The 23,887-nt window shown below is 41.5% G+C and overlaps 1 protein-coding gene across 1 annotated transcript in view; it reads right to left on the reverse strand.

Moving 5' to 3' along the window:
* lama4 (laminin, alpha 4) overlaps nt 1-23,887 on the reverse strand; it is a 55,973-nt gene that overhangs the window by 24,594 nt on the left and 7,492 nt on the right. Inside the window, exons 2-19 of the mRNA XM_031285663.2 lie at nt 22,201-22,302; nt 21,731-21,858; nt 21,554-21,634; nt 18,567-18,781; nt 17,291-17,391; nt 16,643-16,823; nt 16,101-16,184; nt 15,832-15,983; nt 14,895-15,005; nt 14,462-14,573; nt 12,922-13,086; nt 9,480-9,673; nt 5,215-5,331; nt 4,469-4,617; nt 3,539-3,680; nt 2,905-2,998; nt 2,687-2,803; nt 131-316 (exon numbers count right to left, since the gene is read on the reverse strand). Of these exons, the coding sequence (XP_031141523.1) occupies nt 131-316; nt 2,687-2,803; nt 2,905-2,998; nt 3,539-3,680; nt 4,469-4,617; nt 5,215-5,331; nt 9,480-9,673; nt 12,922-13,086; nt 14,462-14,573; nt 14,895-15,005; nt 15,832-15,983; nt 16,101-16,184; nt 16,643-16,823; nt 17,291-17,391; nt 18,567-18,781; nt 21,554-21,634; nt 21,731-21,858; nt 22,201-22,302 (2,431 nt within the window). The remainder of the gene's footprint in view (nt 1-130; nt 317-2,686; nt 2,804-2,904; nt 2,999-3,538; nt 3,681-4,468; nt 4,618-5,214; nt 5,332-9,479; nt 9,674-12,921; nt 13,087-14,461; nt 14,574-14,894; nt 15,006-15,831; nt 15,984-16,100; nt 16,185-16,642; nt 16,824-17,290; nt 17,392-18,566; nt 18,782-21,553; nt 21,635-21,730; nt 21,859-22,200; nt 22,303-23,887) is intronic.

Raw genomic sequence — 23,887 nt, forward strand, 5'->3', positions numbered from 1 at the left:
AAAGCGCTACATAAATAAATGCTGATTGATTGATTGATTGAAATGGTATTAAAAATGGTGATTTCCCATTGAGGACCTTTAAAATATCCAAGAGAATGTATGTGCTGTGAACATTGCACCACTATGATACCTGCTTCCCCGGCAGACTGGATGGCCTGCTCATAAGCAACTGTGGAGTATTCGTCGTTCCTCATGTTGTTGGCCCACTCCTCCACCTTGCTGCTGATGGGGGTGATGGTTTGAAGTACCTCTGCTGAGCGGTTGAGAGTCCCCTCAGCCACCTCCAGCGTAAACTCCAGTCGTTGTGGTGTTCTATCTGTAAACGGATGCAAAGGGTGACTGTCATTGAAACACAATGCTTAAAATGGTCAGTTTATCTAAATGAACAAAAACTGGCACATAGCATATCTTAAAACCTGGGCAAATAAAACTAAATCTATCCTGCAGCTAGATACGCCTAGGTACGTGAGAAATTATCTTTTTTTATAACAACCCTTTGATTCAAACATTAAAAGAGAAGTTCGACAGGAACTACACTTGTTGACACGGAAATTGCTGCCACTTCCCTCCCTCTCTCTGCTTCTCCTCATAGTTGTCAGATTCATCTACCAACCCTTTAAGAGCTGGCTCAGGTTTGCCTAGGACCCACTCATAGTTAAGCTGTTATAGTTCTAGACTGCCTGGGGACTTCCTTTGAAATACTGATCTCCTCTCTCTTTCCATCCATGTGCATTCATGTCCCAGAAATGCTTGTGACTGCTTCTGTGGTCCTGCTCAATGCCCTGCTACCTGCTACATACCATTGCTACTGTTCATCACACATACTGCTGTAATTATTATGAATCATATTTCTGTATATCTGTAATAGAGCTGTCAGTCTTCCTCTATAATACAATTCGAATTTTATTTGTTATTTTTTAAAATATTCAAATAATATTTAAATATTTAATGCTCAAATGCAGCCTGTTATAAATATGTACTACACTACTCAGGCTTATGCATTGTCAATGCCACTATAAGCATGTGGTTGCTGTTACACGTTCTGTCCACTAGAGGGACTTCCAACACCAGCCTGGCCTTGAAGGGGACCTACGTCATGGCACATTGCATTTCTGGCACGCCGCTCTATGTTTACATTATTTTCCACCACGAGCACACAAGTTAGAAAGCACAGCTGAAACAATTTGTCATAAACTAAGTAACAATAGTTTTAGCCACAATGCTAACGGCATTGATAACTACGCCAAACGGCGCTGTCACTACTATTTTAGTGATTTATAAGCAACCAGTTTCTTGCAGATTGTCCCGTGACTGAGAATAAAGCTGTTAGAAGGTAATCTATGAAGTCGAAGCTAACTCTGACAGCTGTAGGGAAGCTAACATTAACTTTAGCTTTCTCCATGAAGGTCCCAGCTAAGCTAAGCTCCTATAACTTGCGACGCAGACAACCAGAACAAGCTAACTATTGATAACATAAGCATTTTGGCTTGGTGGATGTCGATTTTAAAGTCATGTTAACACTATTTCCCATCCTTCTTCCGATTTCCAGCCACAGCCTGTCACTCCCCTCTGTACTAACGTTACTCGGTACGTAACGTTAGCTCACAATGCCTTGTTTCTCAACCCCATAACTTATTGTTCATCAGACGTGCCATGAGAAGAGGGAGATTAGCTAACGTTAGCCAACCTATTTATAAAAAAAAAAAAAAAAAAAATCACATTTGAATAGTAATTTTAGCATTTGAATAGTATTGATTTTTTTACTATTCAAATTATATTTGACTTTTGGAATTCGTTCAAACAGCCCTAAACTGTATCAGTCCAGCAGCGTCAGATGCCGCCCACCAAGAGACAGGGTCTGTCCAAGGTATCTGCCTGTGTTTCCACTGTCACACCAAACTAGCCTGGTCCTACCAGACTCCGGTACATTTCATTTGTACAGAGAGTCTGGCCACTCTCCATTGACAAGTGTTAACTTCCTTGAAGGCGGGTACTCTGTTGAAGTTTAAAACTATTAGATCTGCACAGAGCCACTCTGGATCTGCCATAACCAATCGCTAACGTTTGGTCGTGACGTCGGCTTAGCATCGCTAGCATTCGCCTTAGCCAACTCCTTCACCACTAACGGAGCGAGCTGGAAAATCAAACTGTTCCCGAACCCCGTGGGGAGGAGGGCCACAACATCATGGCCACCAACACAACTCAGCAAAGATTGTTCTTGCTCGGGCTTTAACTTCTGGATATTTGGCAGCGTTGCCACAACGGACCGAATGGCTTCGCTCGCATCTTTCTCCGCCGCCATTACGGAACTACAACTCAAACTAGCGCACAACCTCAACGTCATCGTTCTCAGCCACTCCCTCTGTTCGCTGATTGGACCGGTAAAGATTTGGCCGGAGAAAACCCAAGAATATACCGCAAACCCAGACGTAGTACTGAAGGAAAATGAAAAGTGAGCGGAAATACGTAGGAGGGCGGAGCCAGGCTAGCACCAAACGCTTGCTTGTGGGAAATTGTTGGGTCTTTGTAAATTATAGAGTGTGGGCTAGACCTACTTTATCTGTAAAGTATCCTGAGATAACTCCTGTTGTGATTTGACACTATATATAAAACTGAATTGAAAAATGAATTGAATTGACAGCAAAATGTCAAACTGTTACTTCAAAACAACCACATATTGTCTTACCTGGATGAATTCCACTGATATCCTCCACTATTTCTGCAAGCTTTTTGTGGTTTTGGTCCATGGTCTCTTTGGTCTCCTCGATGTATTTCAGCTTGTCAATCACTTCAGCTTCGACCTCTGTCACAGGGAGATACAGTAAATGTCAAAGGGACATTGGATAGTGCACATATTGCACTTAAAACAAGTATCTGGTATTTCATTCAGTGACAGCCTCATACCAATTTGTTCTGAACGTAATGAAACAGACTCCTTGAAAACGTTGTTGCTCTTCGTTACCAGGTACCCGAGCTGCATATTGATCCCAGCGATGGCCTGAAACACAGAACACATAACTAAGCTGCAGCATGTTAACAGGTATTACAGCAAGGGTGTCAAACTCAATTTCACTATGGGCCAGACTGGAAAATGAGAATCCCGTCATGGGCCAGACATATAGACATATAGTTTATTGACATGCTTTATTTTAACAGAAAAAGTAAAATATGTTGACTTTTATTATTGCATGTCTCATATAGCTTTCTCACATACAGTTTGGGCCTCATAAAGCCCTAAAATAGCCTTAGAAAATAGTGACAAAACCGTTAGAAAAAGCACCAAAAACATCGCAAAAAGTGGCAAAAACATTAAAAGAAGCCTCAAAAAAGCGCCTAAAGTGTCTAACAAAATGCCAAAAACGTTGAAAAAAGTGCAGAAAATGTCGGAAAAAGCAACAAAAACTAGGTGGGCCAAAATGTATTGTGAACCTTAATTAATATGCGGGCTGGATCACAATCTGCGAGGGGCCGAATTTGGCTCACGGGCCTTGAATTGGACACATTACAGCGATGTGTGCTGTGTATTTCTGTGACATACATCTTCAGCTCTTTGGGATAAGTTGTGGGTGGTGAGCGAGGTGATATTGGCATCGTGGATGTATTTCACTATGTTGTTGTAGACGTTGGCAGCACTTATGGCTTTCTGCACAAAGCCATTGGCGTCACTCTCCCTCAGGTCCCTGGTAAAGACAGGATGATAGACGTTACAGTTTCATTTCAGTGTTTCCACATGGTATATAACAGCATCACAAATTCCCAATGCTCCTGGAAATCATATTAAATTAAATCTGCACTAATCAATATTTGTATATTAACAATGCTAGATCAAATTACTAGGTGTATTGTGAAAGGGGTTGTTCGTAGTGACATACTCACAGAGAATCATCATGCATAAAAATGTGTATTAATCCACGGCTGAAAATAGTCTCCACAAATGCATTATATACAGTACTCATATGCAGTTATCTAAAAACTACAGCGCCCAGCTGTATTTGAATTTTAGTCAACCGTTAACAAAAAGTACATTTCATTTTTCGAAGGTTTATATTTGTCAGTGCCACAGAGAGGGTAGAGAAGTCTTACTAGTAGTTCTAGTCATAGTTCTATTATCTTTATTGGTACTATAATTGCCACTGTTCACCATTACAACTGCCATAATTATTATGAATCACATTTCTCCATATCTGTATGTCTCTGTCTCTGTAAACAGGCAGCGGCAGATGCCGCCCACCAAGAGCCTGGGTCTGTCCGAGGTTTCTGCATAAAAGGAAGTTTTTCCTCGCCACTGTCGCTCCAAATGCTTGCTCGTGGGAAATTGTTGGGTCTTTGTAAATTATAGAGTGTGGTGTAGACCTACTTTATCTGTAAAGTGTCCTAAGATAACTCCTGTTGTCATTTGACATAAATTGCTCTTTTCATGGGTCTGATTATTTGTAACTAAGAAATTGAATCCAGAATTGTGTCTCACTCCTCCAATTGGTTGGCCTGTCGGTCCAGCTCGTCGGCGTGCTCGTCGGCCCTCTGCACCAGATCTCTGTCAGCCAGCGAGAGACGCTCAGTCTTCTCCATCAGCTTTTCGCTGGCGCCATCGATCGCTGCATGGTATCCGCTCACATTCTGTACAGATGTACACGTGCAGACACGCAAACACACGCAAAAACACACAGTTATATAATTTACCATTTCCAAGGACATTCCACTGCTTTGCATTTGTGTCCCATTCTCAGAATCCACAAACATCTCTGTAAAGGTGCTATTCTGTGTTACATCCTCACAAATTTAATCATTTTACCCTGTTATTACTCAAAGTCCAGCCCAAGTATGAGAACACGTGAACACACACACACACACACACACACACACACACACACACACACACACACACACACACACACACACACACAGCGCTAACATTGTTACCTCAGGATGCTTGTAATTCCCCACAGAGTAACCCTATAGAGAGCTACTTGACTAAAAAGGGAGAGCTGTTTGAGCACACAGTTTATTCAATCTATGGCCATCCACAAATTGCTTCCAAATCAAATTGCCCACTTTTAGCATAGAACACAGGCTGCGTCTCAGGAATCCATTTCATGAATAAATTCAATGCTATCACTGAGATACAGGAGCCCCATATTACAGTCTATTAGATTATGATACATACTCATGTGTCCTCCTAACAGTCATGTGTCCTCACAGTCATGCAGGCCTCACCTGCACCATAGCATCCACCTCAGCCAGAGTCCTCTCTGCTTCGGAGAAGGAGCCTCTGGCGGTTTCCAGTGTATCGTTGACAGCAGCGTGGTCCTCCGTCAGCCTCTGCTGCTTCACCTGGAGGCACAAGCAAATAATAATAATAATAATAATAATAATAATAGCTTATTTTTATATAGCGCCTTTCAAAACCAAAAAAAACACATTACTGGGCAGACAGAGCTAAGGGAGGTTGTACGCTGTGGTGAAAAGGTGGTGTTTGAGGATTAAAAAAAACCAACAAAAAATACAAAAGATTCAAGCTTCAGAATTATGATACAGTAGAGATATATATGATATGAGAAGGGGGATCTTCACGTTGCAATAACATGTTTAGAGTCCCTGGATCTCGGGCCACTAAGACACCATGAAACACTATATTTAAGGGGAGACACTACAGGCAAATACATAATTTTTCAATTTTGAGATTTTTGGGCTATTTCGCTTCTATAACATGGTGAAATCTATTAGTAAAAATATTTTCTTTCTTTTTCTGTTTGATTATTTTTTGGGCATTTTAGGGCTTTATCTATAGGACAGCTGAAGACATGAAAGGGGAGAGAGAGAAAGAAGGGGGGGGGGAATGACATGCAGCAAAGGGCCACAGGTTGGAGTCAAACCCGCGGGCACTGCATCAAGGACATGGTAAATGTATCTCTGTATATGGGTGCGTGCTCTACCAGGTGAGCTACCCAGGCGCCCTGCAAATAGTTGTTTACTGATATATTAATGTTTTGAATGTCGAGAACTGCCCCTTTAAGTTTGTATTTTACTTTTTCCTGTTAAATTGTGGAGTACAATTTTAGCTTGTATTAACCTACTTTTTAATAAAATGTAATATGATACCTTAGTATTACTGTTTTTCACACCATATTGCTATTGACAGATAAAAAACTGTGACACTGGGGTGTCCTGGTGACCTAGCGGTTATAACTGTAACATCCCCGGGTTGATTCCAGCCTGGGACTATAATAAAAATGACTATAATATCAATTATATACTGTGTAACCCTCTGAGGACAAAGGACACGCCTGCATGTCCAAATTATGTTTTAGACAACACTCCTACTCAAAAAGCGATATTACAAAATTTCATTTTAGACATTTATTTACTAATTTACTCATATATCACACTACTTTTGGGAACCTAAGACTTTGGTCAAGCACCAAAACAATTTGTCAACACAAGATTTGAGGAATTTCAAAATGCAAAGATCAACTTTTCAGCTTTAGGGCCAAAGTAATCTCTTTACACATTGCTCTAGGACAACTTTGGGCCGCACTACATAGAAAGCTGAGTTTGTTCTGAACATTTTGATAGGAAGCATATGGGTATCATGTTATATGCAAATAGCCTAAAAAGGTGAATTTAAGACAAATTTAAGACCTCAAAGGGTTATTAATAAGCTCTTCTTATAGGATGTACGCGACAGTAGCCACACCCCTTTAATTTGAATATTTAAATTTAAAATATCTAACGTTAGCAAAAGAACATATTAATAAATTATACAAATTGGTGCTGTCAGTTAAACATGTTATTAATGGCGTTAACGCAAACCCATTTTAACGGCGAGATTAACGTTCTTTTTGGCCTAGCAAACTTTGTAGTTTTTTTCACATGCTGTTGCAACAACTAGTAACGTTAGAAAAACTACAACACCACACCGGATCTAGCTAGACCGGAAACACAACAACAGGCACGCTGCACACACTTGTTTGGGCTTGTGAGCCGGCCAAAGAGTAGTAGGCTAACGTTACGTTTGGAGTGGATGGCGAGCGCAAGACGCCAAAATGGATGCCAATAAGATTCTGAATGGAAAGTTTACTTTTAAAAAGTTGCCAAATGGTTCCATTGACAAGACCAAAGTGATCTGTGTGTTTTGTCGTTGTGAACTGAGCTCTCATCGCAGCACGTCCAGTCTGAAATACCACTTGATGGCCAAGCACACAGCTGATGCCAATTCTCCGCCCCCTCGTCAAAGCCAGGCGACAAAAGCACAAAGCAAGCTGATCCACTTTTCCATGTTGATAAGAGCATTAAAATGAGAAAAAAATAATTGGACAAAAAGAAATCTAGGGACATTTAGAATAGATAAAAATGTGCGATTAATTGCGAGTTAACTATGACAATGCGATTAATCGGGATTAAATATTTTAATGGTTTGACAGCACTAATACAAATATAACTTTTCATTCATCCACATGATGTTCACTACACACTCAAACAAGGCCACGCCTCTTTAGGAGACAGGAAGTGTGTACCGTTTCATACCACACCATCTTTAGTATAAAGGATCTTTGGTATGGCACAATGATGCGTTCATTTGATTGGCTGGGTGACCCAGCAGCGTGCACACCGTGGCTGCAGCTGGTGTCGACCGGTCTGTGCCGAGGCGAGGAAGAGCCCCCGGATTAGGAGAGGCTCCATGTTTGGTTAGTGCACCACTCATGGCATTGATTTACAGCAGAGACCCTGATCATGGAGATCCCCACTCCTGATAACACACGCGCAACCACAGAATACACAAACGCAGACACGCAGCATTGAGCAGCAGCCGTTCCACTGCTGGACAGCAGACCCATAATGTCAAACAGGGCATGGCGACCAGGGCTGGATCATAACTTCCTGGATCCAAATGCCAACCACATATGTTTTTACAGAGTTGTAAATCAACACATTCAGGCAAACCACATTAAAATACAGCATAGGAACTCCAGGACTGGGAGGTCCATACTGGTGTTTCAACCCATTTATTAAAAATCATGTGCACTGACATTACTGCCAACCATTTCCCATAGCATATGTTTGGAATTATTGAATATTATTATTGATTTAATGTGTGTCCTACCTGTCAGGCAGCACATGGTTTTTACGACTCACTACAGCATGAACATTCAGCAGCTGGAAACTTGCCTCAGATACTGCAGGTAATCCATCACAGTGAACATCATGCCTGATATTTATAAGTTTAAGAAAAAGCAGATGCAATACAGCTAATAAGCTACAATAGCTTTCTCCATTTCCACAGAGGTCAGCACTAAGAAGATGATTTGCATTTTAAAGTTCACCAAAGTTGAACTCCACTGATTCCATTGAATTACATTAATTCCTCCACAAACTTCTGTTGTTTTAAATACTGGTGTGGCTGGGCCTTTAGGGCGCTACTTCTGTTGCCAGGGAGATTTCAAGACAGATACTAATACAGTGTGTCTACATTATAGTAGATATATAGCAAATCCTCTTGCCCAAAGGAGAGTGAATGCTTTATATCTGCGTATACCGTCACTTCATATCTACTGTATCATACTGAATAATGTTTTGCTGAGCAGTCTAAATGATTTTGGTTTTCTCTCTTGGATCTGGGATAGGACGAATCTCCCCTGTACAGTAATGATTCTGTGGGCTGTATCATGGGAAAATAAAGTCATGTTTCTGTGTGTAGGCTCTGGATATTATCATGGGAAAATGTTTTGTATTGCAGCATTGCTGCCCCCCCTGTGCGGGCCTCCTCCTAATGTAACAGTGCAAAGCTCCCACAGATGGTTTTGTGTTTCTGTTCTCAGCACTTAAATACCACCAGTAATAGACTTCTCTGACGTGCCTGGCAAACAACAACCAGATCTCTCTCTCTCTCTCTCTCTCTCTCTCTCTCTCTCTCTCTCTCTCAATTTCTGCATGTGCAGTGCATGCCTATAAGGAAAATGCGTCTTTTACTAACTCAACATTGTTTGAGGAGATAAAGCCAGCCGAAGACAGAGAAAGAACTCCATGCTTGTGTTGGCGTTCTAAACTCTGGTGGATTTGTGAGGACTATGGTTAACTGCTCCTCAGATCTCTGCAGGGTAAATCCAGACAGCTAGCTAGACTATCTGTCCAATCTGAGTTTTCTGTTGCACGACTGAAACTACTTTTGAACGTACACGTGTTCCACCATAACAAGTTCCTTCCCGAGGCTATTTTGCAGAGGCACCGTGGCTCACAATTGTGATTGGTTTAAAGAAATGGCAATAAACCAGAGCACATTTTTCTCCCATCCCAGAATGCTGTGTGGACTAGCCAGACCGTCCTCCACAGCGCTGTGGAGGAAGGTCTGGCAATGCAAGACTAACAGTTTATTATTATTATTAATGCATCCATACTGACAAACACAGAAAGAGAAGGGAAGAGTAGAGATGGCAAAACAAAGTGACACTCAGCAGGAGCCTTGAGGGTTCATGGGAAATCACCTCATTCCCCTGGAATTTGAGGATGCTGGCTCTGTTCCTGTCCTCCGTCTGCTGGATGGTGCTAGCTGCTTTCTGGAGAGAGCCCTGCGCGTCAGTCAGCTTGGTGGAGAAGCGGGACAGGATCTCCCGGACAGGCGGGAGGCGGCCGTCTGTGCTCATCAACTTCTTTTCCATCTGACGAATACGCCTGAGCACTAAAAAACACAGGCCACATGAGCCATTACTTTATTATTAGTGTCACATTTGAGTCACTCAAGAATTGGTACTATAGACACACTGGCCAAAGCAATAGAGACCATTGCGCTTGATAACTTTATATATGAAAACTTTCTAATGAAAGATAACAAGGGGTTCTGACAAGTATTGGATGCTATGACAAAAGATACAGATATCTGTGTTTGAATCATGGTTATAATAGTCTTGCATTTTCAATTAGTTTTAATTTTATTTTAGATTTGACTTTTGGATTTCATTTAATTTTCAGAGTGTGTTTGCTAGTTTAAAGGTCCTATGACATGCTGCTTTTTGGATGCTTTTATATAGGCCTTAGTGGTCCCCTAATACTGTATCTGAAATCTCTTTATATAGACCTTAGTGGTCCCCTAATACTGTATCTGAAGTCTCTTTATATAGACCTTAGTGGTCCCCTAATACTGTATCTGAAGTCTCTTTATATAGACCTTAGTGGTCCCCTAATACTGTATCTGAAGTCTCTTTTATATAGACCTTAGTGGTCCCCTAATACTGTATCTGAAATCTCTTTATATAGACCTTAGTGGTCCCCTAATACTGTATCTGAAGTCTCTTTATATAGACCTTAGTGGTCCCCTAATACTGTATCTGAAATCTCTTTATATAGACCTTAGTGGTCCCCTAATACTGTAACTGAAGTCTCTTTTATATAGACCTTAGTGGTCCCCTAATACTGTATCTGAAGTCTCTTTTATATAGACCTTAGTGGTCCCCTAATACTGTATCTGAAGTCTCTTTCCCGAAATTCAGCCTTGGTGCAGAATTACAGCCACTAGAGCCAGTCCCACTATGAGCTTTCCTTAGGATGAGCCATTTCTGTGTCTGTAGCTTTAAATGCTAAGGTGGAGGGTGGGGGTGTGGCCTTGACCAACTGCCATGCTTGGCTTGTTTTCAAGCCATGATGTCTCTCTCTCATGGGTGGGCCAAATTCTCTGGGCGGGCAAAGCAGAGAAAGGGGAGGTAACCTTTCCCCTTATGACGTCATAAAGGGAAGATTCCAGATCGGCCAATCTGAGCTTTCATTTTCTCAAAGACAGAGCAGGATACCCAGGGCTCGGTTTACACCTATCACCATTTCTAGCCACTGGGGGACCATAGGCAGGCTGGGGGAACTCATATTAATGTTAAAAAACCTCATAAAGTGAAATTTTCATGCCATGGGACCTTTAAGTTTAGCTTCAGTTTTTCAGAAAGGTTAAGTTTTAGTTATTTTTATGTTATGTTGTCAGAAGTCTGTAGCTACATATACATACATAATACATTGTTGGAGAATGGCCATGATGTTTAATGGTTAACCTTTGCGCTACTTAAGTATTGGATGTAAAGCAATTACGGCACAGCGCCATCTCATGTCAACTCCGTTCAATTTCTGTGATTCAATGTCACAAGAGTTGATGGATATTCATGGTATCAGTAGTGATATATCATAGCTAAAAAAGTAAAACTAAAATGATTGATTTTTCCTTTTTATTTTTATTAGTTTTTTACCAGGCAATATCATTTCAATTTAGTTTTTCTTAAAGGTTTATGTTTTTATTTAGTTTGAGTGTACTAAAAACATTTTTCACCACTTATTTTCATTTTAGGTTTAGTTTACTGTAATAACCCTGGTTTGAATGAATTAACAAATGATTACTAATTACTAGTATACTAGTTTGGTCTGCTCTACTTTACTTTGAGTGCTAATTAGCAAATGTCAGCATGTTAGCTTGCTAAACTAAGACGGTGACCATAGTACATATTACCTGCTAAACATCAGCATGCTAACATATTAGTTGAAAATGAATGAGCATATTAGCATTCTGATGTTAGCATTTAAAAATAACCACTGTGCCTATGTGCAGCCTCACAAATCTGCTAGCATTACCAATGTGTTTTCTTTGAGTCAAGACTAAGACAAAGGCAGGGCGAGACCGAGTCAAGACCAAGACCAAGGCAGGGCGAGACCGAGTCAAGACCAAGACCAAGGCAGGGTGAGACCGAGTCAAGACCAAGACCAGATTTGTGTTAGACAGCCAGAGCTTCTTCTCCTGTCTCTCGCATTCACTTTCTTGGGATTGTGAGTAAAGGGGGCAGGAAGAGGGGGGGGTTACAGTAACAAATTTCAAATTAGATGTAAGTCAAGTCATTGGTTACATTTGCAATTTTTAACACATAGGCCTAAATCAGACATGGAATGCACAGGCAGTTTAGCGAAATCCCTGCGGTTGTAGTCTTGACCGGTCTTGAAATAAAATCCTGAGTCCTCTTTATCCGAGACCGAGACACGACCGAGTAAAAATGCGGTTGATCCCGAGACGAGACCGAGACCTTCAAAAATTGGTCTTGAGACCAAGACCAATCTCGAGTACTACAACACTGGCATGCGGAGCCTGTTTCTGTCTGTGTTTGCACTCTTGCTTTATATCTCCCAGAGTGGGGACTCAAGTTTGAGACTCGGACTCAAGTCGCACTAAAGTTGCACACAAAGTAACTTCAGGCTTGACTTGAGACTCGTCCTCAAAACACTTCAGACTCGACTCAGACTGGAAATGCGAGGCTCATGAACAATCTTTTCTTTTTTTTAAACGTCTGTTCAGCTGAATCCCCTCCCTGTGTAACCTCTAACCTACCTACTGTACAAAACACTTAGTAGTGCTGTGCACGGCCACACGTGAGAGACAAATATGAACATGTCGACCGCGCAGGCAGCTGCTGTGCCATTCATCATAATCTTTGGGTTTAAAAACTTCATGCAGCAAGTAGGGCTGTAATATATCAATCTTATATCGATATCGTAATATCTACTATATGAGTAACATTATCGTTACATCGTTAGTTTTGTCTTTTCCTGGTTGCAAAGGCTGCATTACAGTAAAGTGATGTCATTTTCTGAACTTACCAGACTGTTCTTGCTGTACTTTACTATTTGCCTTAACCACTTAGTTATTGTATCCACATGACTGATGGTTATATATCTAAAATCTAAATGTGAGGATATTTTGTTAAAGCACCAATATCGTCGCAATATCGACATTGAGGTATTCAAGAATATCGTGATATCTGATTTTCTCTATATCGCCCAGCCCTAACAACAAGACCCAAACAAGAGAAAGGCTGAATGCAAAATATGTGGACTCTAGCTCAGAGACTTGAGACTTGACTTGAACTCTAGCTCAGAGACTTGTGAGCATCTCTGATATCTCCTCACAGTCATGGGCTTCAGTCGACTCGTCCGTGGCGATGGGCTCTCGTGGGGACAGGTCCAGTGTCCTCATCCAGGCCACCATTCCCTGGGCCCGCTCAGTGTTCCGCCTGGCCACCTCTGGATCCACATCCTGGTGAACACTGTACAGCTCCCAGTCATGGATCATCTCTGCGCACATACATTAACACACATAGATGAGTTACAGTTAAGTCAGACTTAGAGGACTAATGGTTTAAAAAAATGCAGCACTACTAAGATACTGCACATTTAGTGTGTTTCAAAATAACTGTATGCAAATGAATCCTAAGCGGAATAGATAAGCACATAAGAAGCTGGAATCAAACTAGTTTAATGATAGCCGGACAGATTGTTTTAAGAGGATGGAGGAATGAAGGGGTGCCGTTAATTCAAGAGTGGGCTTGTGAGATGGCTAGATGTGGTGTTTAAAAATATGTCATATAAACATTTATCATGATTGGAGGTCTACAGTAGGAAATGGGGAAGGTACTTGAACTTTCTGGAGGGCTCCTAAGAAGCTTTGTTCTGGGGAGAGAAGGGCATGATGGGCTTATGGTGTTGTCATTATGTTTATTTGGTTTATGGTGTGTCTATTTTGTTATGCTTTTCTATGGTCTTGACTATTGCAGTTGATGTCATGGGGGGTGGTGATGACGGGGGGGAGGGTATGTTCATGTTTCCAGTTGTATGTTTGTTAAAATGAAAAATAAAATGTTATTTATAAAAAAGACTGTGCAGCCTGCAATATCAACTCCTAGTTAGTAACATTTAATCTCTCCAACTCTTATACAACTTCATGATTCCAGGAAACGCATGAGACAGTCAGTACGTTTACATGCACCCCAATATTCCACTATTATTCCGAATATGACAATATTCGGAATTTCATACAGGTCACGTAAACAGCATATTGCGGTTGGATATTCAGAATAAGGCCTTTTTTCCGAATATAGCATGTTCCGATTAAGACGTGTGTGATATTCCGGTATTATTTGGGTTTTAGAGGCATTCTTTGGACATGTATACAACACATTCAGAATATGCTTCTCAATCAGGGTTTTTACCGCAGTTTAAGCCCAGTTTATGGCCTCTTTGCCTGTTTATGGCTTATGGTCAGCTCTGTGCGTTGCTATGGTTTCTGTAGACAAACCAACCAGCTGACAGTTTGCAAGGCTGCAGACCCGATAAGGAGAATTCACAGCTACTTTTAAACATTATTAAAGACTTGGATATCAACAGGTTTTTGGATATGCGCACACATCGCTACGCCGACCTTTTCAAGAAGCTGGTTGAAGGACTAAAAGAGGGAGGCTTTGTTCGCATGGTCCAACAAGTCTTATTTTGCACGGCTACATGTAAACGGGAATATTAGTGGAATATTTACTTCATTAGCCATGTAAAGAGCTTAGTTAGAATATTGTTTCAATTGTTTTTCGGAATAAGGGCAAAAAGCAGAATATTATGTGCATGTAAACGTAGTCACTGCATTAGGAGGCAAGCTGCAGTGACCAGAGCCGTTTTGTACCTTCGATGCGTAGGTTGAGATCTGTGAGGTTTGTGCTGAGCTGCTCAGCCAGAGTGACCGTCTCCAGCGTGTCGTTATCCAGCTTGTTCCCCAGAGTCTTCACCACACTCTCCTGGAAATGTAAAACCACAAAAACTAATCAATGACACATCAATCAGTGGGTGAAGACCATGCAGGGGTCTAAATAAGTCTAAATAACTGGAAGATGTCCAGTTATCCAACTTTGTAGGCAATGCTATGGTGTTTATAGAATGTATAGGATTTGATTGACATACTGTATAGTAGCATATGGATATAGTGGAATTTTAATTATAGTAGTTAATCTGATTGTCACTGTGATGCACATGTTAAGAACTGATGCTTAAACATCTAAAGCATTTGAGACTCTTAAATGGTTAATGCGATTGAAATGAAAGACGATGGCTTTGCCGACCGATTCTCCCAGCTGTTTGATGTCCAACACCACAGCGTCTGTGGCCTTCTCCAGCTCCCCAGTCTGGTCCTTCATCACAGAGGACTTGTTTCTCCAGCCAAGAAACTGAGTCTGGGAGCAAAGCACATTTATTAATTTATTAGACCAGCTCATGTACCGTAGTGTACAGAACATGTAAAAGAAAAAGAAAACATAAACCCTTAGGCTAAATTTACTTTACTAGTTTGGTTAAAAAACAAATATCTATTGCTACGTTTACACCTCACAGTCACGCTACTCTGGCATTTCCGAGCCCCTAAACCGGAGACATTTGGAAACATTTCTAACCCGTTTTGGAATCCGCGGGGTTGTGTTGAAGTCTCAACGGCCGCAAACAGAGACCTTAGGCAACACCGACACTGACGCCAAGGTTTCGCCACCTGATTGGGTCATGATGGCTCGATCTCTGAGACTAAGCTACTAACGTTACCATGGCAACTACCATCAATGAGCGGAGTATACATGCTGCCTTCTGTTTACCCCGTCACGCGCATGCCCAGTATCCCGAGAATGTTGATGAGATATGAGGTTTGGGCGTGTTAGTTTAAACCCAGATTAGTTCTTCTACTGGAGCTAAAACCACTTGTGTGCACAGAGATCGCTTTTGGCTCAAAACTCTGCATAAAAGCCAAAACCCAAAACAATGAGCTAAAAGAGGCTGATGTCATCTCTAGAGAGCTGAGAGGAACTGCAGAGTCGGCCAGTCGGGTTATAATTATCTGTGGGTTTGTCTCTACAAGCGACAGCTTTCACATTACACATCGATCGATTGTTCATATACAAATATTGATCAGTGCAACTTTAACTTTTCTTTTAATGCATGTGTCATGCTTCAATGCATTTCTTTTTGACCTTGCCTTTACGGTACTACTGATTTTTTTTTTATGTGTGTATGTACCTGCAGTCGTTGAGCAGTATAGTTGTAGTATTTGAGCCTGTCGTTGGCAGCAGCACCAGTGGAGATGTTCAACACACCGACTTTCAGCTGGTCCAGTGTCTTATTGGACAGCCGCAGATCCCCAATCAGATGCCAAATGCAATTATCACAACCTAAAACCAAAGGAGATACCTGGATCACAGCATTACAGCACAGTTGTGTTTTATCCTTTTCAGAACAGTACTCTACTCTGTAGTGGAGTCTCTGTTACAGCTGTTAAGTCCACTTACTGTTGTTGCACAGGTTGACTGTTGCAGCCTCTGGCAGGCACTCTCCTGTATGCATATCACAGTGGCCGCTCTCACAGTCACACTCTGTAAAAAACAGATGCACTTCATCATAGACTGTAAAACAGACAGTTCTGCACTTCAGCCTAAATTGCTGATCAGCTGCGAACAGCTCAGTGCATTTGCCAAATATATATAAAGACCCAGATGGTAGTTTGGCTTGAGGCCTGCACATCTGTCTTGTGGCCTTTCTTGTGTGGGACTGATGGTTTTGAAAGCTGTGTGTGTATAGATTTGGGCTCTATGGTGATGTCATCCAGCTCTCAGCAGAGAGTCTCCGGCCACAGGGTCACAGCTCTCAGCAGATGTTTCTCTGACATCATGAGCACTACTGTGGTAGTGGGTGTGGGAAAATGAACACTCAGCACAGCTTTTCTTCTGGGAAAGCGTTATCTGCGGTGAATGTTTGGACAAATGGTCTGGGGGTGTTTTTTTAAGAGAGCGAGAGAACATTTGACATGTAGTATGACGGACAGATGACTTACTCTGGCAGCCGGCAGGGCTGTAGTCCCAGTAGCCCGGCAGGCAGCGCTCGCAGTAACGACCTCCGGCCCCCGGGCGGCATAGACAGCTGTGGGTGAGATGATGGCAGGTGGAGCGAAGGGATGCTGGCCCGCATTCACACCTCCGACAGCCCTGACAGCTGGAGAAACCAGAGTAGCCCTCCTAGATTACATGAATGACAAAAAAACACCATTAGATCCCAGTATCTGGCTGTTCACGGCCATTTTGAAACATATTGTTCTACATAATTCAAAGGATAATTCTGGTCTATTAGCTGGGGTCTTATTTTGGTAGTTTTGGCCATCATCAATTATGCAGCATCATACTCACTTAAGTTATTGCTGAGATCACGGCAACATTGCTACAACGAAGTCCAGAGGGGCACGAAAAACACTCTCAGGTTGTCACAAACCAACAGTTTAGTCAAATTATCGAAAAACCACTTTATTAGGAGTTAGAAATCAAGTGAGCACACCCAGTTCCTGAAATGTTTTTTTATGATGTTGCTGCATTGCCAGAAATTGTTATTATTATTAACAGGAATGAAAATAAGACCCACGTTGTGATAAATTGGAATTATTAGTAATTATATTAGACTTCTGAATGCACAGTTGCATGTTTCCTCTCACCTCACACTGGTCACAGAGTCGTCCGGTGACACCCGGCTTGCAGTGACACACTCCTGTCCTGTCGTCGCATGAAGAGGTGCCACATTCATTGCACTTGCACTCTGCGACAGACACAGGGCACATTCAATGATGAGAACATTAGGGTCAAATGATGTCACAAGCATGGTGGAAAGGGTTATTTTTGGACGTGCAGGGCCTCCAAAGGCATACAGTAATCCTCGATCCTGAATTGTCACCTTGGTGTACCCGTATTAGTACTTTGTACTTTTTTTAGGTGCTCTAAGAAATGTTGGGTGACGTTACTTCTTGTTGACGTTCAAAGTATTGTCAAACAAAACAGAGGCTAGCTCGCCCCTCCCTCCTCCCTTCCGTGCTTCCTGAAAGAATAATAAACGCGCATTGTGGAAGTAGCCTACGGTGATGGCTAAACCAAATCCTTCTTGTCAGTTATTGGCTGGAACGCTGGAAGACTGTTGGTTATGTTTGGTGGTGCAGGTTGGCGCAGTTTGTTTTTGTTGCCGTTTGTGGAGCCTGGGCTGTCTACAGAGACCGCGTTTCTTTTACAGTGTGTTCAGGGGACAGGCAGCTAGCAGATAGTGAGGAGATGTTTTTTACAGTGTGTTCAGGGGACAGGCAGCTAGCAGATAGTGAGGAGATGTTTTTTACAGTGTGTTCAGGGGACAGGCAGCTAGCAGATAGTGAGGAGATGTTTGCTGTATGTGACAAAAAATGTTGTAGCCTAAAAAACGCGTGACATCGCTTAGAGCACCTTTAAAGGTGCAATATGTAATACTGACAGCTAGCGTTTAAAATAGTTACTGCAGTACAAATTCAAAATGCTGGAGAGAGTCGTCTCCCCCGCCCCCTCCTCCCCAGACTGAAAGTTCACGGAGGTTGCCAGGCTGAGACCGCAGCATCCACAACAATGTTGCTAGACACTTTTCTCACATAGCCAGACATTACTTCACAGCAGCACAGCGGAGTAGCTAACGTTAGATGCTGGCTATATTGACAGTCATAAAAGCCCGTGCTCACGCGGAGCGCTGTACCCAACTGACAGACACACTTTTTCGGCTTTTACGGTAAGAACCGCTAAAAACACAACAACCTCGCCGTCCTCTCCACCCGACGGACAACTTAGCCAACTCGGCGTCCTTTTGGTCTCTAAGCTGTCTCCATCTTTCTTGTTGAACATAGAAGCTCGTCTTAGCATCATGAGTATTTCAAGCATGGATCAAACATATCTTGAATGAAGGTGTTTACTCGTTGCCCCCACCTCTGCAGTTCTTGGCACTGATGGCGTCGCCGTAGAAACCTGGGGCACACCTCTCACAGTTGACCCCGGAGGTGTTTCCCCAGCAGTGCTGGCAGTGGCCCGTAACATTGTGGCACTCGCTGAAGATCAGGTTAGGATCGGAGTTGCTGTTACAGTCGCATCTCTTACAGGAATTGCCAATCGCCATCGGGTTGCCGTAGTAACCTGGAGCACACCTGGATGGGAAAGACTGCAGATTAGGGATGTCCCGATTGGATCGGGAAGTATCGGCATCGGAGTCGATGTGGGCATTTATTTAACTGATTGGGGATCGACAGTCACCCCGATCACCTTAATCTGATTTTTTACGTCAGTAAATTCTACACCATTCTAAATAGAAGTTGATTTTATACGTGAGTTTGACAAAAATGCTAGCTGCACTGAGCTGAAGAAATATTTTAGTTACTTTTTTAAATTAAAGGGTAACTACCATTTTTTCAACATATGTTCCTATGTTTTTGTGTCTAAGTGACTGATGGGAACAACAATCTTTGACATTGGTCCAGTATTAAGTGAGATTGCTGCAGTTGGCAGCGGCAAAACAAGCTAGCCTACAATGTAAATTAATAGGGCAATTGTCCATCTTTAGATTAATATGTGTGTCTGACAATATTATGGAAAGGATCCCTTCATGGATAGACCTTTAACACCTCTTTGTGACCTTTCTGTTTAACCACAAACAGCTCTGAAGACACTAACGCTAAACCCACCAGACTCCATTTAAAAAAAAAGCAATACTTTTGGCGTGTATAGAGCCAAAATATTTTCACATGTAAATCGGTAAACTATGTGTTTATTTCAACCAAAACCAGAGTTGTGATGGTTGGAAAAGTGGAAAGACGACCCAATGTTCTTTTGGGATGAAGTCTTTCAATGGAATTTTGAATGACTTTTAATAATCTACAGACAAGGACCGACTTGTTGGTTCAGCTGTTTGTTACATATGTAAGTGGCCACACCAAAATGTGATGTAGCAGCAATGGATTTTGGGGGACTGAGGCTTCCAGTGGAGAGCCTCAGTCTCTGCATTCACCTATCTCTGCATTCACACTTGATTCTCGACTGTTGAACACTGGCGTAAATTGATGACATACGGAAGGACTGACATAACTAACACAGGCATGTCATAAACATTATAAAAAAGTCATAAACGTTTATGACAACGCTTCTTTTAGTAAGTGTCATTCGGTTTTTGTCATGACAAGTTATGGTTAGGGTTAGAGTTAGGGTTAGGGTTCATGTGTCATGACAGTGTCATGTCACTCTTATGTAGATACCTTCAAGTAAAGTGTTACTGAAAAATCATATATTTGTGTTAAGTACTACCTGCAGTGTTTCTGTGTTTGCTGGTGCTGCATGCAGCATATTTTTGTATGAAACCGGTGTGTTATTAAACTGCTGAATATGTTTTCTTATTTTCGGTTTTTATGTTACATTTCACTGAGTGATTGATAAATGCTACATATGTGTTGTCAAAGTGGTACAGATAACAAATGCTACATTTGGATGAGATGGTAGATGCAGAAATGGGAAAACTCTACAGAGAGACATGGCACATTTACATCTTCATCAGAATTGGTGGCTCTAAACTAAAACCTGATGAAGTGTGTTATCTCTTTTCAGCCAGTTGTTGTTGTTGTAGGCATTGTTTTCTTGCATTCACATGTGATGTCAATGGTTGCAGGGCTTGGGTGGTTGCCAAGAGATCGGCCTGTAATCATAGCCTAGAAAATGTGTGTATGAAAGCGAAAAATGTAGTTCCTGTGTGTGTGTCCATGGAAGACACAGTGGTTGCTACATAGATACTACATGTTGCAGGCATTCTATGATTGCTCACACTGTAACCTACTGCACAGTGGTTGAATGTAACTAGGTACATTTACTCAAGTACTGTACTTAAGTACAAATTTGAGGTACTTGTACTTTACTTGAGACTTTTCTTTTCTTCTTTCCGCTACATTTCAGAGAGAAATATTGTACTTTTTACTCCACTACATTCATCTGACAGCTTTAGTTACTTTACAAATATAGAATTTTGCACACAAAACACATGTCGTTTATAAAACAAGATGTGTTATTATAAATTAAACTAGGCAACAATATACAGACGTAGAAGTACAGCTGAAATGATTAGACCATTAAACACTTAGTAGTTGATTAGTTGATTGACAGAACAGTTTGGATCGTTTCCAGTTTCTAAAACGGGAGAATATTTCTGCATTGACTTATGCACTAACTCTGCAATACTTTTACTTTTAATACTTTAAGTACCTGATGATACTTACATGCTTTTACTTAAGTAACATTTTCAATGCAGGACTTTTACTTGTAAGAGAGTATTTTTATTCTGTATGTGTATAGTGTGGTATTAGTGTGGTATTAGTACTTTTACTTGCGTAAAGGATCTGTATTACTTCTTCCACCGCTGTTTCTGCATGAATGCTTGTGTGAAATGGTCACGTTATTTTTTATCTATTGATTCGTGTATACGGACACGTTTATGTCGTTTATTTCGTGGTGGTCAGCGCGTAATGGGAAGCATCTATACGGAGGTTGGGTTTAGGAAAAGAAGAACGAAATATTATGTCACACGCGGGACATGTTCCCCGGTCTTCGGGCTGAAAGTCCTGTATAGTTTGACCCATCCACCACCCCGACCAACCTCCCTATGCAGATTTTCATACTACTCGCTACCGTAGTCGTGCTGTGATCACGAAAGATGCTTCCCATTGAAATACATTAGTTTAAAAAACGTGACCACCACGAAAAAAACGACATAAACGTGTCCGTGTACACGAATCAATAGATTAAATAACGTGACCATTTCACCAACTGCTGTGAGACTGGGTTGTATATTGCAATGAAGTCAGTAGTTTTTATTGAATGTGCACAGAGAGCATTATTATATAACTTCTGGACTGGTTGTTTAAAGCCTGCTCAGCACTGACCTCTCACAGAAATGACCAGCGTAGCCCTCTTGGCACTTGCAGCGCAGAATGGCACCTCCTCTCTCACAGTGCACTGCGAAGCTGGCCGGACACACAGGGGGAAAGTATTTCAGAGATTAGCCACTGCTTGCCAACATGCAGTCTTGCGGCTGCAGAAACAGGAACAGAAGGGCTTACTTATTGGAGGGGACGGAGAGGGGGCAGGCGCAGGGTCGACAGGTGTGGCGTCCATCGGGGCTGGGAGCCAGCATGTAGCCATCCTCACACATTTCACAGAAATCCCCTGTACTGTGGTCCTTGCAGTTCTGAAAGGCAGATATTAAAAACAGTAATAAAAAGATCTATTGGTTATTGGTATTATACGGAAGAGGATTAGGGCCACATGTGAATAATGTATTTGAGTTCTGAGAGAGTCGGAAATGTGAGAATAGGTCAGAATTCTGAGTTTAAAGTTAGATTTCGGACTTTAAACTTTGAAGTCAGAAGTCAGAATTCTAAGTGTAAAATCTGACTTTAAACTCAGAACTCAAATACATTTTCCACATTGGCCCTAATCCTTTTCCGTAGTATTAAAATGAAGTGAACTGAAGTGGTGTGTTGTTCACTCTGAGACTTCAGTGAGAGATCATAAATTTGGGGAAACTTACAAAACAAACGCCAGTGATGTCTTCACAGTAGTCTGCTTGGCCTTTGCAGTTACATGGCAAGCAAATGTTCTGCACACTCATGAAAAACCCCTTGGCACACACCTGCAGTGGGAACAGAAATATACATTCTTACTTAAGTAGAACAGCAGTATAAGCCAGCGACTTCAGTTTGAGTCTTCTAAACCACAAGAGCCCTGTAAACTGCATGCATATTCTGTCCTCCATCGTTCTCAGTGAAGATGCTCATGTTGAGTAAAATGCCCGTGCTCCTTTTGAAATCAGGGAGTGAAAGGCTTTCGCACACCTTTGGCGTTTGTGCAAAGATGGTGGCAGAAGAGGAAAGTCCAAATCATCTTACCCTATCCTAACCCTAACCCATTCATCTGGGGAGCATGAATGTGTTCAGGGAATGTCAAAACAAACTAGATTAGGATATTACAACGGGAGGAGTGGAAGGTCAGGGGATTACCCACAATTTTTAAATCCACATATGTTGATTTGGCTCGTACCTTTTAATACTATTAATGTGAATAACATACGGGTGGCTGGTGGCATGGAGGTAGAATGGTCGCCCCATAACCGCAAGGTTGGCAGATCAATCCTAGGCTCCTCTGGCCGCATGTCAAAGTGTCCCTGAGCAAGATGCTGAACCCCAAGTTTCTCCCCAGATGCTGTATGTTCAGCTGTCTGCTGCTCCTAATACTTAGAATGGGTTAAATGCAGTAAGAGAATTTCACTACATTGTACTCTGTGTATGTGACCATTAAGGAATCAAGTTTGTTTTGTTTAATTGAAAAAGCAGATACCAGGAATCACTTAAATTATGGTTTTCTCTAATCTGCGGCGTACATTTGGATTTGGGCTGCACGATATGAGGAATATTTGCAATGTGCAATAACGATATTACTTGCGATATATAAACAGATACTAAAATGTACTCAGTTCTGAGAATTGAACAAATCGAACATTGAATTGAGTATAAAAGGCACCACTATAAAAAAAGAATGAGTTGCATTTAAAAGTGCAGTTTTCTGCTGATATTTTCTTTCAACTAACAAAAAAATCTCTGTCTTTCTCTTTTGCGATATGTCGCATCCTTTCTCGATGTGTTTATTGCGCCAGTTGATATCACAATGAGGATAAAAAAACAATGTATTGTGCAGCCCTAATTTGGATAAAAATCAAGTAAATTCAAGTCAGGTGTAGTCCAATCTCACATACAATGTCTCAGTAGGTTTATAGGTTTATGAGATCAACTGTTCCTGAGTCAGCCTGAGCTCTGCAAGCGTTCTCATGGAATTGATTTATTATCCAGGTTATAATTGTATCTCATTTCTATTTTGTGTAACAGGGGGTGTGGGTGACAGAGGGTGAGCAAGCTGTCTGTATGTGTATTTGCAGTGTGTGTTTGTTATGTAATGCTGTTTTGTTTGTATGTATTTTATAACTACAGTACCAGTCAGAAGTTTGGACACACTTTCCTGTGTCCAAACTTCTGACTGCTACTGTATGTATTTGTGTTTATAGGACCCCCTCGAAAATGAAATTCTACATGTCAAGGGGCTACCCTTTCAATAAATTTAATTCAAAAAATTCAAATTCAATTCAAGGATGAGGAAATAATCCTCATATCACATAAGGAAAAAAAGGAACCTAATGGGAGAGGCAATTCAAAGATAGATTGCTT

This window comes from Sander lucioperca, chromosome 19 (assembly GCF_008315115.2).
Source record: "Sander lucioperca isolate FBNREF2018 chromosome 19, SLUC_FBN_1.2, whole genome shotgun sequence".
Taxonomy (NCBI): Eukaryota; Metazoa; Chordata; class Actinopteri; order Perciformes; family Percidae; genus Sander; species Sander lucioperca.